Source organism: Pithys albifrons, chromosome 24, assembly GCF_047495875.1.
Source record: "Pithys albifrons albifrons isolate INPA30051 chromosome 24, PitAlb_v1, whole genome shotgun sequence".
Classification (NCBI taxonomy): Eukaryota; Metazoa; Chordata; class Aves; order Passeriformes; family Thamnophilidae; genus Pithys; species Pithys albifrons.
In genome coordinates, this window is record NC_092481.1 from 2,586,912 (window position 1) to 2,599,686 (window position 12,775).

General features: G+C 51.6%; 1 protein-coding gene across 1 annotated transcript in view; it reads left to right on the forward strand.

Moving 5' to 3' along the window:
- Positions 1–256: 256 nt before the first annotated feature.
- MATN1 (matrilin 1) overlaps positions 257–12,775 on the forward strand; it is a 28,289-nt gene continuing 15,770 nt past the window's right edge. The window contains exons 1-2 of the mRNA XM_071576763.1: positions 257–344; positions 6,197–6,543. Coding sequence (XP_071432864.1) covers positions 257–344; positions 6,197–6,543 — 435 coding nt within the window. The remainder of the gene's footprint in view (positions 345–6,196; positions 6,544–12,775) is intronic.

Consider the following 12,775-nt stretch of genomic DNA (forward strand, 5'->3'; position numbering starts at 1 on the left):
TTTACAGCTCCCCATCCCCTTCCAGCAGCAAAGGGGCCATTGTGGAGACCTGGAGAGCAGCAGGGCTGGACATCCTCCCCCTCCCCACCTTGGGGCAGGATGTGCTGCCCTGTCCCTCTCTCCCCTCGAGCCCCCCCGTTGGCCTCACACGTGCCAGGGGCTGGCTCCGAGCCTGCCCGAGGATGGGCAGGTTAATACCTCTGGGCCAAGGCTCCCTCTCTCCACTCCCCATCCCTCCTCCAGCTCCTGCACAGCCATGGACAGGATTTGCTCTGCCTTGCTGCTCTCTTGGCTGCTCCTCCTGCAGAGCTCGCCCGTGGCGGGGGCTCCTCCACAGCCCAGAGGTGAGTGGGCACTGGGGTCGGTCCTTGGCCACTCTGCCAGTTCTTCTGGCTCTGGGGAGGAGGTGAAGGGAGAGGAAACAGCCAACAGCAGTCAGGGGGCAAAAGAACCTTCCCAAGGGTGTTGCCAAGGTGGCAGGACCTGGAGCTGGGCAGCTTCTGCCCTCTTTGGTCTGCATGGAGGGACAGTTGGGGTGGCACTGGGGCACCCAGAGTCACCTCTCCTGGATGGAGGAGGCCCAGGTGGGACAAGGGCTCTCCTGTGCCTCCCAAAACTGCTCCTGTGTCTCCTAAAACTTCTGTTCCTGTTAGAACTTCTGTGCCCTCCAAAACTTCTGTGCCTTCCAAAACTTCTCCTGTGCCTCCCAGAATTTCTCCTGTGCCTCCCAAAACTTCTTCTGTGTCTCCCAAAACTTCTCCTGTGCCTCCCAAAACTTCTCCTGTGCCTCCCAAAACTCCTGCACCTTCCAAAACTTCTCCAGTGCCTCCCAGAATTTCTCCAGTGCCTCCCAGAATTTCTCCTGTGCCTCCCAAAACTTCTCCTGTGCCTCCCAAAGTTTCTCTTCTGTCTTTCAAAACTTCTCCTCTGCCTCCCAAAACTTCTTCTGTGCCTCCTAAAGCTTCTCTTGTGTCCTCCAAAACTACTCCTGTGCCTCTCAAAACCTTTCCTGTGCCTTCTAAAACTTCTGTGCCTCCCAGAATTTCTCCTCTGCCTCCCAAAACTTCTCCTGTGCCTCCCAAAACTCCTGCACCTTCCAAAACTTCTCCTGTGCCTCCCAAAGTTTCTCTTCTGTCTTCCAAAACTTCTCCTCTGCCTCCCAAAACTTCTCCTCTCTGCAGCTTTGAGAGGGCTGGGCTGGCCAGAGCTGGAGGAGGAGTTGCCAGACCCTGCTGCTCACTCGGGTTCACCTCCCCGGGCAGGAAGGTCTGGGTGGGTGGATGAGGACAGGACTTTCCTATGTTTTTCTTCCTCCATTCCTGAGCAAAGCCCTGCTCTGTTTGGCTTTCCAGGAGGTTGCAGGGCAGCCAGGAGGGAGCTGGGGAGCTCTGCAGCTTGCACAGCTCTCCCTCCCACTCTGCCAAACCCCAAGGGCAGGGCTGGAGGGGCTGGTCCTGAGGAGCATCTTCCAGGGGCTCCAGGAAGCCCTGGGGGGACTCACAGCAAAGTCCAACCTCCCATCTGAGCACTGGAAATGTTCGGATGGTGTTGTGAGGATGCACAAGCCACATTTGTGGGCAGGGTGAGGGTTGCAAAGCAGCAGGGACAGGGACTGCAGCTTATCTGGTGCTCCTGGAGGGCAGTTCTGATCCACTGACCCGTTTCCCCTCAGCAGTTTGGGAAGGGAGAGTTATCTCTGCTGTGCTGCTGAAATCAGGAAACTAAACAGAGCAATGATTCCACTCAGCCCTTCTGCCCCTTGGAAAATAAACACCTTTTAGGTCTGAGTAACTCAGCAGAGTCCCTGCTGTTTTAATGAATATGGCAAAGATGCCCTGAGAGAGATTTTCTGCTAAATCAGGGCATGAAATCAGCTCTCCCTGAATAAAGCCTGGTGTGGACGTTTTTAAAAATAGATGAGGATTTTATTTCTGGTTTAATTCAACTTTTCAATGAGCTGTGCTCAGTCAGGATGTCAATCACAGCAAGTGTCTTGTCTGTCACCTCCTGGAGATAACCAAGGCCTGTCCTGCACTGTGGCTGTGACCAGACAGGCTGAAACCCCAAACCTCCCTCCTGATATCCCTCCTTTTCTCTTCATTTCTCTGAAATACATTTCACTCTCATGAAAAGAGGTTGAAAATGATATTTAGGGCAAAATCACGGAGCTTTCATGCAAAAAGAAATAGATATACTTCAAAATTTCTATTGGATCCAACTGTTCCTGTGGGGGGAAAAACAACTTTTCCTCCTTGGTTTGTCAGTAAATCCAGAGGTGATTCATCAGCCACGTGGGCAAAAGGGAATCTGGGCTTTATTTCTGGGGGAACTGAGTGCAAGACTTTGAGCCTTTCTCTGTACCTTCATTTCTCACCTGTAAAATGGGCACAACCAACCCCTGGGAAAGGGATTTCTGACACTGCCAAGTGAATTTTTCCTTCCTGTGCAAGGAATTACGGTGGCAAAATGAAAGTCATCCATATGGGGAAAGGTTATATTGCATTTTAGTGGAAATCAGAGCCAAAGTGACCACTGCCTGTTTCCCTTCTACCCCCAGCAAGACCTTTCTGGGAGCCAGAGGCAGATTCAGTGTCTCTCAGGAAACAAATCTGATTATATTCTTTATGGATATATCACAGGGTATTTATTTCTATCTGCTTGGAAGACTGAAAGCTCCATTACATCTCACACCCAGGACTTGCCATAATATTTATGTCATCATTTGGAATAGATTTGTTGGCCCAAAAGCTCCCATTTAAAAATCTGTCCACAGAAATTTCCTTTATGAGATAACCCACATAAGTCCCTGGCTGAAGAAATCAAATATTAACAGAGCACTTGATGCCCCGACACAGACAGGCAAAATGATGGAAAAAAAAAATAAAAATTAAAAGAACAGGAGGCTGTAGATCTGGTGGGGAAAATGGGACAATTCATTTAAAAACTCATAAAGAACATCAGCCCTTTTTTATGGTTTGCCACAGTTGAAAATGAAGATGGAAAACAGCTCGGAAATGGGGAATTAAAAAAATAAGCATAAGGATCACTCAGCTTGTTGAACATTAATGCTTCGTGTTCCTCCCACCTCCTTCCCACAGGGGATGCTCGTGGGGTTGGAGACATGACCCATCAATGAGGGGCTTTCACAGCTCTGTGTTGTGTCCTCCCTCCACAGCTCAAAGCTGGGCTGTGGGACAGGAGTTTATTGTTAGTGCCAGTACCTGAAAATGGGAGTTTTTCACGTTGTGCTCTCAGTTCATCTGAGGATTTTCAAGTGTTCTCCCGAGTTCTGTTCATGTATGATGGACACACCAGCTCATTAATTAATATCCGTGTGGATTGTGGTGTCCCAAATGCCACAAGTCCTTGGGACTGTCATGTCCCAAATGCCTCAAGCCCTTGGGACTGTGGTGTTCCAAATGCCACAAGCCCTTGGGACTGTCATGTCCCAAATGCCACCAATCCCCTTGGACTATGGTGTCCCAATTGCCACCAATTCCTTTGGATTATGGTGTCCCAATTGCCACAATTCCTTGGGATTGTAATGACCCAAATGCCACAAGCCCTTGGGACTCTGGTGTCCCAAATGCCACCAATCCCTTTGGACTATGGTGTACCAATTGTCACCAATCCCTTTGGATTATGGTGTCCCAATTGCCACAATTCCTTGGGATTGTAATGACCCAAATGCCACAAGCCCTTGGGATTGTGGTGTCCCAAATGCCACCAATTCCTTTGGATTATGGTGTCCCAATTGCCAAAATTCCTTGGGATTGCAGTGTGCCAAATGCCACAATCCCTTGGGACTGTGGTGTCCCAAATGCCACCAATCCCTTTGGACTATGATGTCCCAAATGTCACAAGCCCTTGGGACTATGGTGTCCCAATTGCCACCAATTCCTTTGGATTATGGTGTCCCAATTGCCACAATTCCTTGGGATTGTAATGACCCAAATGCCACAAACCCTTGGGATTGTGGTGTCCCAAATGCCACCAATTCCTTTGGATTATGGTGTCCCAAATGCCACAATCCCTTGGGACTGTGTTGTCCCAAATGCCACAAGCCCTTGGGATTGTAGTGTCCCAAATGCCACCAATCTCCTTAGACTATGGTGTCCCAAATGCCACAAGCCCTTGGGATTGTAGTGTCCCAAATGCCACCAACCCTTGGGACTGTGATGTCCCAAATGCCACCAATTCCTTTGGATTATGGTGTCCCAATTGCCACAATTCCTTGGGATTGTAATGACCCAAATGCCACAAGCCCTTGGGATTGTGGTGTCCCAAATGCCACCAATTCCTTTGGATTATGGTGTCCCAATTGCCACAATTCCTTGGGATTGCAGTGTGCCAAATGCCACAATCCCTTGGGACTGTGGTGTCCCAAATGCCACCAATCCCTTTGGACTATGATGTCCCAAATGTCACAAGCCCTTGGGACTGTGGTGTCCCAATTGCCACCAATTCCTTTGGATTATGGTGTCCCAATTGCCACAATTCCTTGGGATTGTAATGACCCAAATGCCACAAACCCTTGGGATTGTGGTGTCCCAAATGCCACCAATTCCTTTGGATTATGGTGTCCCAAATGCCACAATCCCTTGGGACTGTGTTGTCCCAAATGCCACAAGCCCTTGGGATTGTAGTGTCCCAAATGCCACCAATCTCCTTGGACTATGGTGTCCCAAATGCCACAAGCCCTTGGGATTGTAGTGTCCCAAATGCCACCAACCCTTGGGACTGTGATGTCCCAACTGCCACCAATTCCTTTGGATTATGGTGTCCCAATTGCCACAATTCCTTGGGATTGCAGTGTGCCAAATGCCACAATCCCTTGGGATTGTAGTGTTCCAAATGCCACCAATCCCTTTGGACTATGGTGTCCCAAATGCCACAGCCCCTTTGGACCGAGGTGTCCCAGATGCCACAACCCCTTCCCAGCCTTTGGTGCACCAGTGGAGGTTGAGGCTTCACCTGGAATGGGCAGCCCAGGATGTTCATCCACACTGGGAATGAGAGGCTGGAAAGCAGTGCCAGGAAAGGGCCCTGGGGGTCCTGCTCAGTGGCCAGTTGGCCACGACTCAGCAGTGCCCTGGGGCCAGGAGGGGCATTCCTGCCCTGGGGGGCATCAGACCCAGCATGGCCAGGCCAGGGAGGGGATTGTGCCCCCCTGCTCTGCTCTGGGGCAGCCTCACCTGCCATGGGGGGCACTCTGGGGGCACACAATGGCAGGAAGGGCTGAAGCCAATGGAGAGTGTCCTCACAGGACTCATGCTCCAGTCCTTTTTCCAGCCTCGTTGCTCTTCTCTGGACCCACCACAGCAAAGCCCATTGAGAAATTTAGATTCAAGTGCTCTCTGAGACAGACTTGACACTCCCAGCTCCTCCCCCTGCCTGAGCCACTGCCCCACTGTGCTGGTTTAAAGGGAAAGCAGCAGGAGAAATGAACCCAACACAAAAAAGATTGTAAGTCAGAGTTACATTTTAATAACAATATTACAATCAATGCAATGGCACAAAGAGAAATTGGGTTTAACCCCCAACCCCAGCAGTCTAACCCAGCCCCCTGGGGCACAAACACAGGGGGGTTTGGTGGCCCCTGTGCTGAGCCCCACGTGGTTCCCCCAAGTCCAAAGGAAAAGGAAGGGACAAACCTGTTGGTGCAGATGATGGCACAGTCTGGGCCAGAGTGGTGGCTCCTCTTGGCCAGAGGCTGCTCCTCCTCTGCATCCAATGAGTGGTCCCAGAAGTCCCCAAAGGCCAAGATTGTGTCCCCTCAGGTTTGGGTGGGAGCCCCCAGTGCCTCCCCCAGGGCAGGGAGTTCCACCCTGGGGGATCTGACTCTGGCAGTCAGGGGGGATTTTGGAATGGTTGCTGGCCCATGGGCAGAGCTGAGCCCTCAGGTGGGTGTGGAGGTGCCAAGGAGTCCCTGCAGGGCAGTTCTCCCAGCTCCTCTGCCAGGCTTCTTTCCCAGCCAGCTCCCAGCCTGAGGGCTCAGCTGTGCCCTGGGCAGCTGCTGCCAATGGGCCCTTGGGAACAGTTGCTGGGCAATGAATGGAGGGTTTGGAATGCACAGCTTTGGGCACACCCACACAGAGGTCTCGGTTGTTGAACCAGGACATCCACCAAACCCACTCTTTCCCTCCCAGGATACTTTTTCTGTTTTCTGAGTTTCCCCTCCCTTTACCCGTGCCAGGCACCCTGTGCAGGACCAAACCCACCGACCTGGTGTTCATCCTGGACAGCTCCCGCAGCGTCCGCCCCCACGAGTTCGAGAAGATCAAGGTGTTCGTGTCACGGGTCATCGAGGGGCTGGACGTGGGGCCCAACACCACCAGGGTGGGGCTCATCAACTATGCCAGTGCTGTGAAGAGCGAGTTCTCCCTCAAGAGCCACCACACCAAGGCTGGGCTCCTGCAGGCCGTGAGGAGGATCGAGCCGCTCTCCACGGGCACCATGACTGGTCTGGCCATCCAGTTTGCCATCAGCAGAGCCTTCAGTGACTCTGAAGGGGGCAGGGGGAGGTCTCCCAATTTTAATAAGGTAAGCAAGTTCAAAATCTTTGTTCATTAATCACATTAATTCAACCAAATTAGATTTCATTTAGTGAGAAATCAGCTGCTTCTTGGAAGGTCCTTTGTTGAGATGGTTTTGAGGGGACTGATGGAATTGAGGAGGGAGAAATAAATGTGAGCTTGAAAAAAAGGATTGGAGAGATTTGTGGGTCTGGTGCTGCAGTGAAAACCTGTGGGGTAGAAACCTGAAAGGTGCTGATCCTTTGGTGTATCTTACCATGGTGTGACTCAGGGGCTCTGAGAGCTACAGGAGTCCTAAAGGAACATTCTACATGACAATGGACCAGGTTAGGGCTGTCCTGACCCACCCCAGGACAGGTGTGGTGGTGGCACTGCAGGAGGAGGCATTTCTCACCTGCACCTTGAGGAGATGAGCTGCACCTCTCTGAGAGCTGGAGCTGCTCTGGTGCTTCCATGTGAGAAGTTTGGGAAATACCAGATGTCAAGCTGAAGAATCAACTCCTCATGGAGTGGTTGGAATAGTCAGGAAAGGAGGAAAGGGGCTTTTCTCTGTGTTTTGATGGTTGGAGGATTCTTTGTCAGAGGTGGGAAACCTCTGGGAGGTGCAAACCTCTTAATCCTTCTCCAAAGCAAAGCTCAATTCTAGCACTTAGAGAAAGAAAATTAAAACAAAATCCCAATGGTTTCAATGTCAGGTGACAAAAATACTTCTCTTCTTGAGCACTGATGGGAAGAAGAGACATTTACCTCTCTCTGCTTCCAACACACCTTGTTAAAAGCTTATTTCTCATCTCACTGCATTAATTGCTGTTCCAATGTCCAAAAGGGCCAGAAGCTCCAAGCAGGAGAGAGATCTCAAGGTGCTTGTCCTCCTTCCAACCATGTCAGCAGTAGCTGCTCACTGTGCAGTAGCAACAGAGAGTTGGATGCTGCTCCTCTTCTTGGAGAAGCTCAGCTCACAACCAGCAGAAGGTTGACAGCTTTCATTTCCATGTCTCAGGGCACCAAATTTCCATCCAAAGCTGTTGAGGACCTTTGGAGATAGTTAAAGGTGCTTGAAGGGTTCCAGTCAGGGCACAAAAGTTTCTTTCCAGAAGTTGTTGTGTGGCTGCACATGGACAGAAATCTCGGGCAGTCACTAATTTGCCACCAAGTGGGACCTGTCAACTCCAGGCAGCCCTTCCCCAGGCTCCATCCCTTCCATCCTCACCCATCCAGAAGATTTGCTTGTAGGGAGACACAGCCATGGACACCAAGGTGGCTTCTCTTTTGGACATTTGGCCCGTGAGCAGAGGAGGGTGGCAGAGACACAGCAAAGGGAGTCAAAACTGCTCCATTGATCTGGCCCAGACAGGAACTCATTCCTGGAAGAGCAATCCCAGTGCCCACCTGGCACCAGTGACCCCACACTGACCATGTCCTAGTGAGGAACTCATTCCTGGAAGAGCAATCCCAGTGCTCTCCATGGCACCAGTGACCCCACACTGACCATGTCCCAGACAGGAACTCACTCCTGGAAGAGCAATCCCGGTGCCCTCCATGGCACCAGTGATGCCACACTGACCATGTCCCAGACAGGAACTCATTCCTGGAAGAGCAATCCCAGTGCCCACCATGGCACCAGTGACCCCACACTGACCATGGCCCAGACAGGAACTCATTCCTGGAAGAGCAATCCCAGTGCCCTCCATGGCACCAGTGATGCCACACTGACCATGTCCCAGACAGGAACTCACTCCTGGAAGAGCAATCCCAGTGCCCTCCATGGCACCAGTGACCCCACACTGACCATGGCCCAGGGAGGAACTCATTCCTGGAAGAGCAATCCCAGTGCCCTCCATGGCACCAGTGACCCCACACTGACCATGGCCCAGGGAGGAATTCATTCCTGGAAGAGCAATCCCAGTGCTCTCCATGGCACCAGTGACTCCACACTGACCATGGCCCAGACAGGAACTCATTCCTGGAAGAGCAATCCCAGTGTCCTCCATGGCACCAGTGACCCCACACTGACCATGGCCCAGGGAGGAATTCATTCCTGAAAGAGCAATCCCAGTGCCCACCATGGCACCAGTGATGCCACACTGACCATGGCCCAGACAGGAAGTCATTCCTGGAATAGAAATCCCAGTGCCCTCCATGGCACCAGTGATCCCACACTGACCATGTCCCAGACAGGAACTCATTCCTGGAAGAGCAATCCCAGTGCCCTCCATGGCACCAGTGACCCCACACTGACCATGTCCTAGTGAAGAACTCATTCCTGGTATAGAAATCCCAGTGCCCACCATGGCACCAGTGATGCCACACTGACCATGGCCCAGACAGGAACTCATTCCTGGAAGAGCAATCCCAGTGTCCTCCATGGCACCAGTGACCCCACACTGACCATGGCCCAGACAGGAACTCATTCCTGGAAGAGCAATCCCAGTGTCCTCCATGGCACCAGTGATGCCACACTGACCATGGCCCAGACAGGAACTCATTCCTGGAAGAGCAATCCCAGTGCCCACCATGGCACCAGTGACCCCACACTGACCATGTCCCAGACAGGAACTCATTCCTGGAAGAGCAATCCCAGTGCCCTCCATGGCACCAGTGACCCCACACTGACCATGGCCCAGACAGGAACTCACTCCTGGAAGAGCAATCCCAGTGCCCTCCATGGCACCAGTGACCCCACACTGACCATGGCCCAGACAGGAACTCACTCCTGAAAGAGCAATCCCGGTGCCCTCCATGGCACCAGTGACCCCACACTGACCATGTCCCAGACAGGAACTCATTCCTGGAAGAGCAATCCCAGTGCCCTCCATGGCACCAGTGACCCCACACTGACCATGGCCCAGACAGGAACTCATTCCTGGAAGAGCAATCCCAGTGCCCTCCATGGCACCAGTGACCCCACACTGACCATGGCCCAGACAGGAACTCATTCCTGGAAGAGCAATCCCAGTGCCCACCATGGCACCAGTGATGCCACACTGACCATGTCCCAGGGAGGAATTCATTCCTGAAAGAGCAATCCCAGTGCCCACCATGGCACCAGTGATGCCACACTGACCATGGCCCAGGGAGGAACTCATTCCTGGAATAGAAATCCCAGTGCCCTCCATGGCACCAGTGACCCCACACTGACCATGTCCTAGTGAAGAACTCATTCCTGGTATAGAAATCCCAGTGCCCACCATGGCACCAGTGACCCCACACTGACCATGGCCCAGACAGGAACTCATTCCTGGAAGAGCAATCCCAGTGCCCACCATGGCACCAGTGACCCCACACTGCCCCAAATCCTGGCATGGCTCCATCAGAGCCCCCAGATCTCCAAGGTGGGAGTCACCCTCACCCCAGAGCTGGGGAGCATCAAGAAACAGGAATCCTGGGGCCACTCACTGCCCCTGGAGTGGCACCTGGAGCACCTGAGGAGGGTGGGACCCCCAGTCTTGTTGGATGAAGGCAACTCCCATTGACCTCTCTGGTTTTCTTATTTGCCTTCCAGATGGAACAAACAATGAGATCTTTTGAGATCCCTTTTCCTCCAGGTCTGCTGTGCAATCCAGTCATGCCCTTCAGAAATCCCACTGTATTCCTTCATATTTTTTATGCATCTTCTGCTGCCTTTCCCTCATTCCCCAGTGCCTGTTTGAAGAGCTTGTGGCCACATTTAGGTCAGGCCTGGCACACAGGTCAGGCCTGGCACACAGGTCAGGCCTGGCACACAGCCCTGATTTCCACACTTGATATATATTCATACTCATTACAACACTCTCAGTCTCTAATTAATCCCTAACACATCCTGACACCTCCCAGCAGTGCTGACCAGCCCTGCAGACTGAAGAGACACTTCCACTGAGCTGTCCATGAGAATGCTGAGGAATCTCTTCCACATCATTAAATAATTTGCATTTTTTTCCTGCTCTGCATCTGTCCTGCCAGACAATTCCCCCAGCACACTCTCCCCATCCTGGCTGTTCCCTGTCATCCCAATTTTGGCTGGGCAGTGGCACAAAGAACTCTGGAGCTGCTGCATCTCCCTGAAATCTTCTTTCCTGGGCACCTGAAAAAGCAGGAAAAAAACAGTGATCTTTTGTTTTCCTTGGACATTAAAAAAGGGGGAAATGTTTTCCCCTCTTTGCTTCCACTTTGGAGCTGATCAAAGAGACAAAGTCAAAGGAAGGTTGGGTTGGAAAGGATCTCTGGAGGTCACACTGGTCAACCCCTGTGCTCAAGTGGTCACACAAGACCATGCCCAGATGGCTTTTGAGTGTCTTCAAGGTGGAAAACTCCACAATCATTTGCACTTCTTGGTACCCTGGTTATTTTTGGCTTTTTTTTATTTTATTCCACATTATGCCTTGAAGTCCAGCAAGTCCTTCCTTTCAGTGCCACTCAAGGTGACCCCACAACCTGCCTGGGAGGATGAGCAGGTCATGCAGAGGTTTAGGCAGGTGAAGCTTCCAGAAACTCCAGACACTGTCCTTGCTCCTTCCCACAGCAGAAATCCAGCAAAACCCTGGTGAAAATCCTTGCTGTTTGTCAACCACGTGGGACCCTGGTCCAACCATCACCCCATCATCTGGTCTTGCTGTGCTTTGTGCAGCAAATGTCACCTCAGGGCAGGGAAAAGCACCTTTTGTTTCTGGGGGGGCTCAGAGGAAAGTGCTTTCATACCTTTCTCCAAAACCACGGGGTGCCCAATTACTTTGGTGGGGGTTTTTTTTTAGGCAGAACAACAAATAGATTGTCAAATTGCTGAGCAAATCTTGGACTTTCTGCCCAGTTCTCCTTTCACTGCGGTTGGAACATGGTGTTAAACACGGGATAATGAGGCATCCCCACCTCATTAGCTGCTGGATTGTCTCCACTCACCAGCCCGAGGTGGGAATACCTGGAGATGCCCAGGAACCCTCTGGTGTCTCAGAGAACCAGGAATAAATTGTGTCATGAGAACATGGGGGAATTCTGTGTGACAGAACAAACCCAGAGGGATCCACAGAGTGAGGAATTCACCGGCTGCTTAAAACCAGGACAAGATTTGACCTTGAAAAGCAGAATTTCTGAGCTTCCCAAGGGTGAAACTGCAGCTCCTGCTCTGCAGAAAAGTTCAGCCTTTCTTAATTCTCCTCACAAGGCTGAGTCCAACTCCAGCAGGGCAGTGCCAACCTCACCAGGATCCAGGGGCTGCTCCTTCCTCCAGCCTGTCTTGCTCTTTCCCAAGCAAGGGACACACCAGGATTCAGCTTTTTCTCAAGGTCATAACACAGAGAATTACAGAGACTGCAAAGAACTTGGAGGTAGGTTTAAAAATAATAATAAAAAAGGGACATTTTTTCACACAGACTCAGGGAGGCAGAGTGAATATCCACAGTGGGAATCCCAGGGAAAAATCAGGATTTCCTGATTATTGAGATAAGCAAAAATGAGATCAAAATCACTTCATAGCTCTTCTATTTCTTACATTCCTTCTGTAAGTCCCTGCTCCTGGTTGGTGCTTGGTCTGACTGTGCTGGTTTAAAGGTGAACCAGCAGGGGAAATGAACTCACCACGAGAGAGATTATAAGTCAGACTTAAAATTTAATAATAATATTACAATAGCAACACTGACACACAAGGGAAATTGCTTTCAACTCACAAACCCAGCAGTATAACCCAGTGTCCTGGGGCACAAACCCAAGGGGGTTTGTTTGCCCTTGTGCTGAGACCCCTGTGGTTCCCCCAAGTCCAGAGCAAAAGGAAATGAAAAACCTGTTGGTGCAGGCGAGGGTTGTGGTCTGGCTGAGAGTGGTGATCTCCTCCTGTCGAGGTCCTGCTGCTCCTCTGGATCCAAAGAGAAGTTCCTGAGGTCTTACCCCCCACTTATGTACCCTCAGGGAGCACCCAGTCCCTCCCCCTGGGCGGGGACTCACACAATGGGTGATTAACTCTGGGAGCCAGGGGGTGTTGAACTGTTGATGGCCCATGAGCAGCTCCGCCCCCTCAGGCTGGGGGTGAAGGTGCCAATGACTCCCTGGGCAGCTGCTGCCAATGGCCCATTGTCCTTGGGGAATGAATAGAGGGGGTGGAATACACAGCTTTGATCACCCACACACAGGGTTAGCTGGTCCCTCCTGCTCAACTAGGACACTGACTAATACTCATTTTCTCCACTGATTATTTCCTGATGCCAAATCCAGGCTCTTTGCACCCAGAAGTTTTGTTTTCTCTGACAGGGACTCATTTTGGGTGCTCTGTAGCA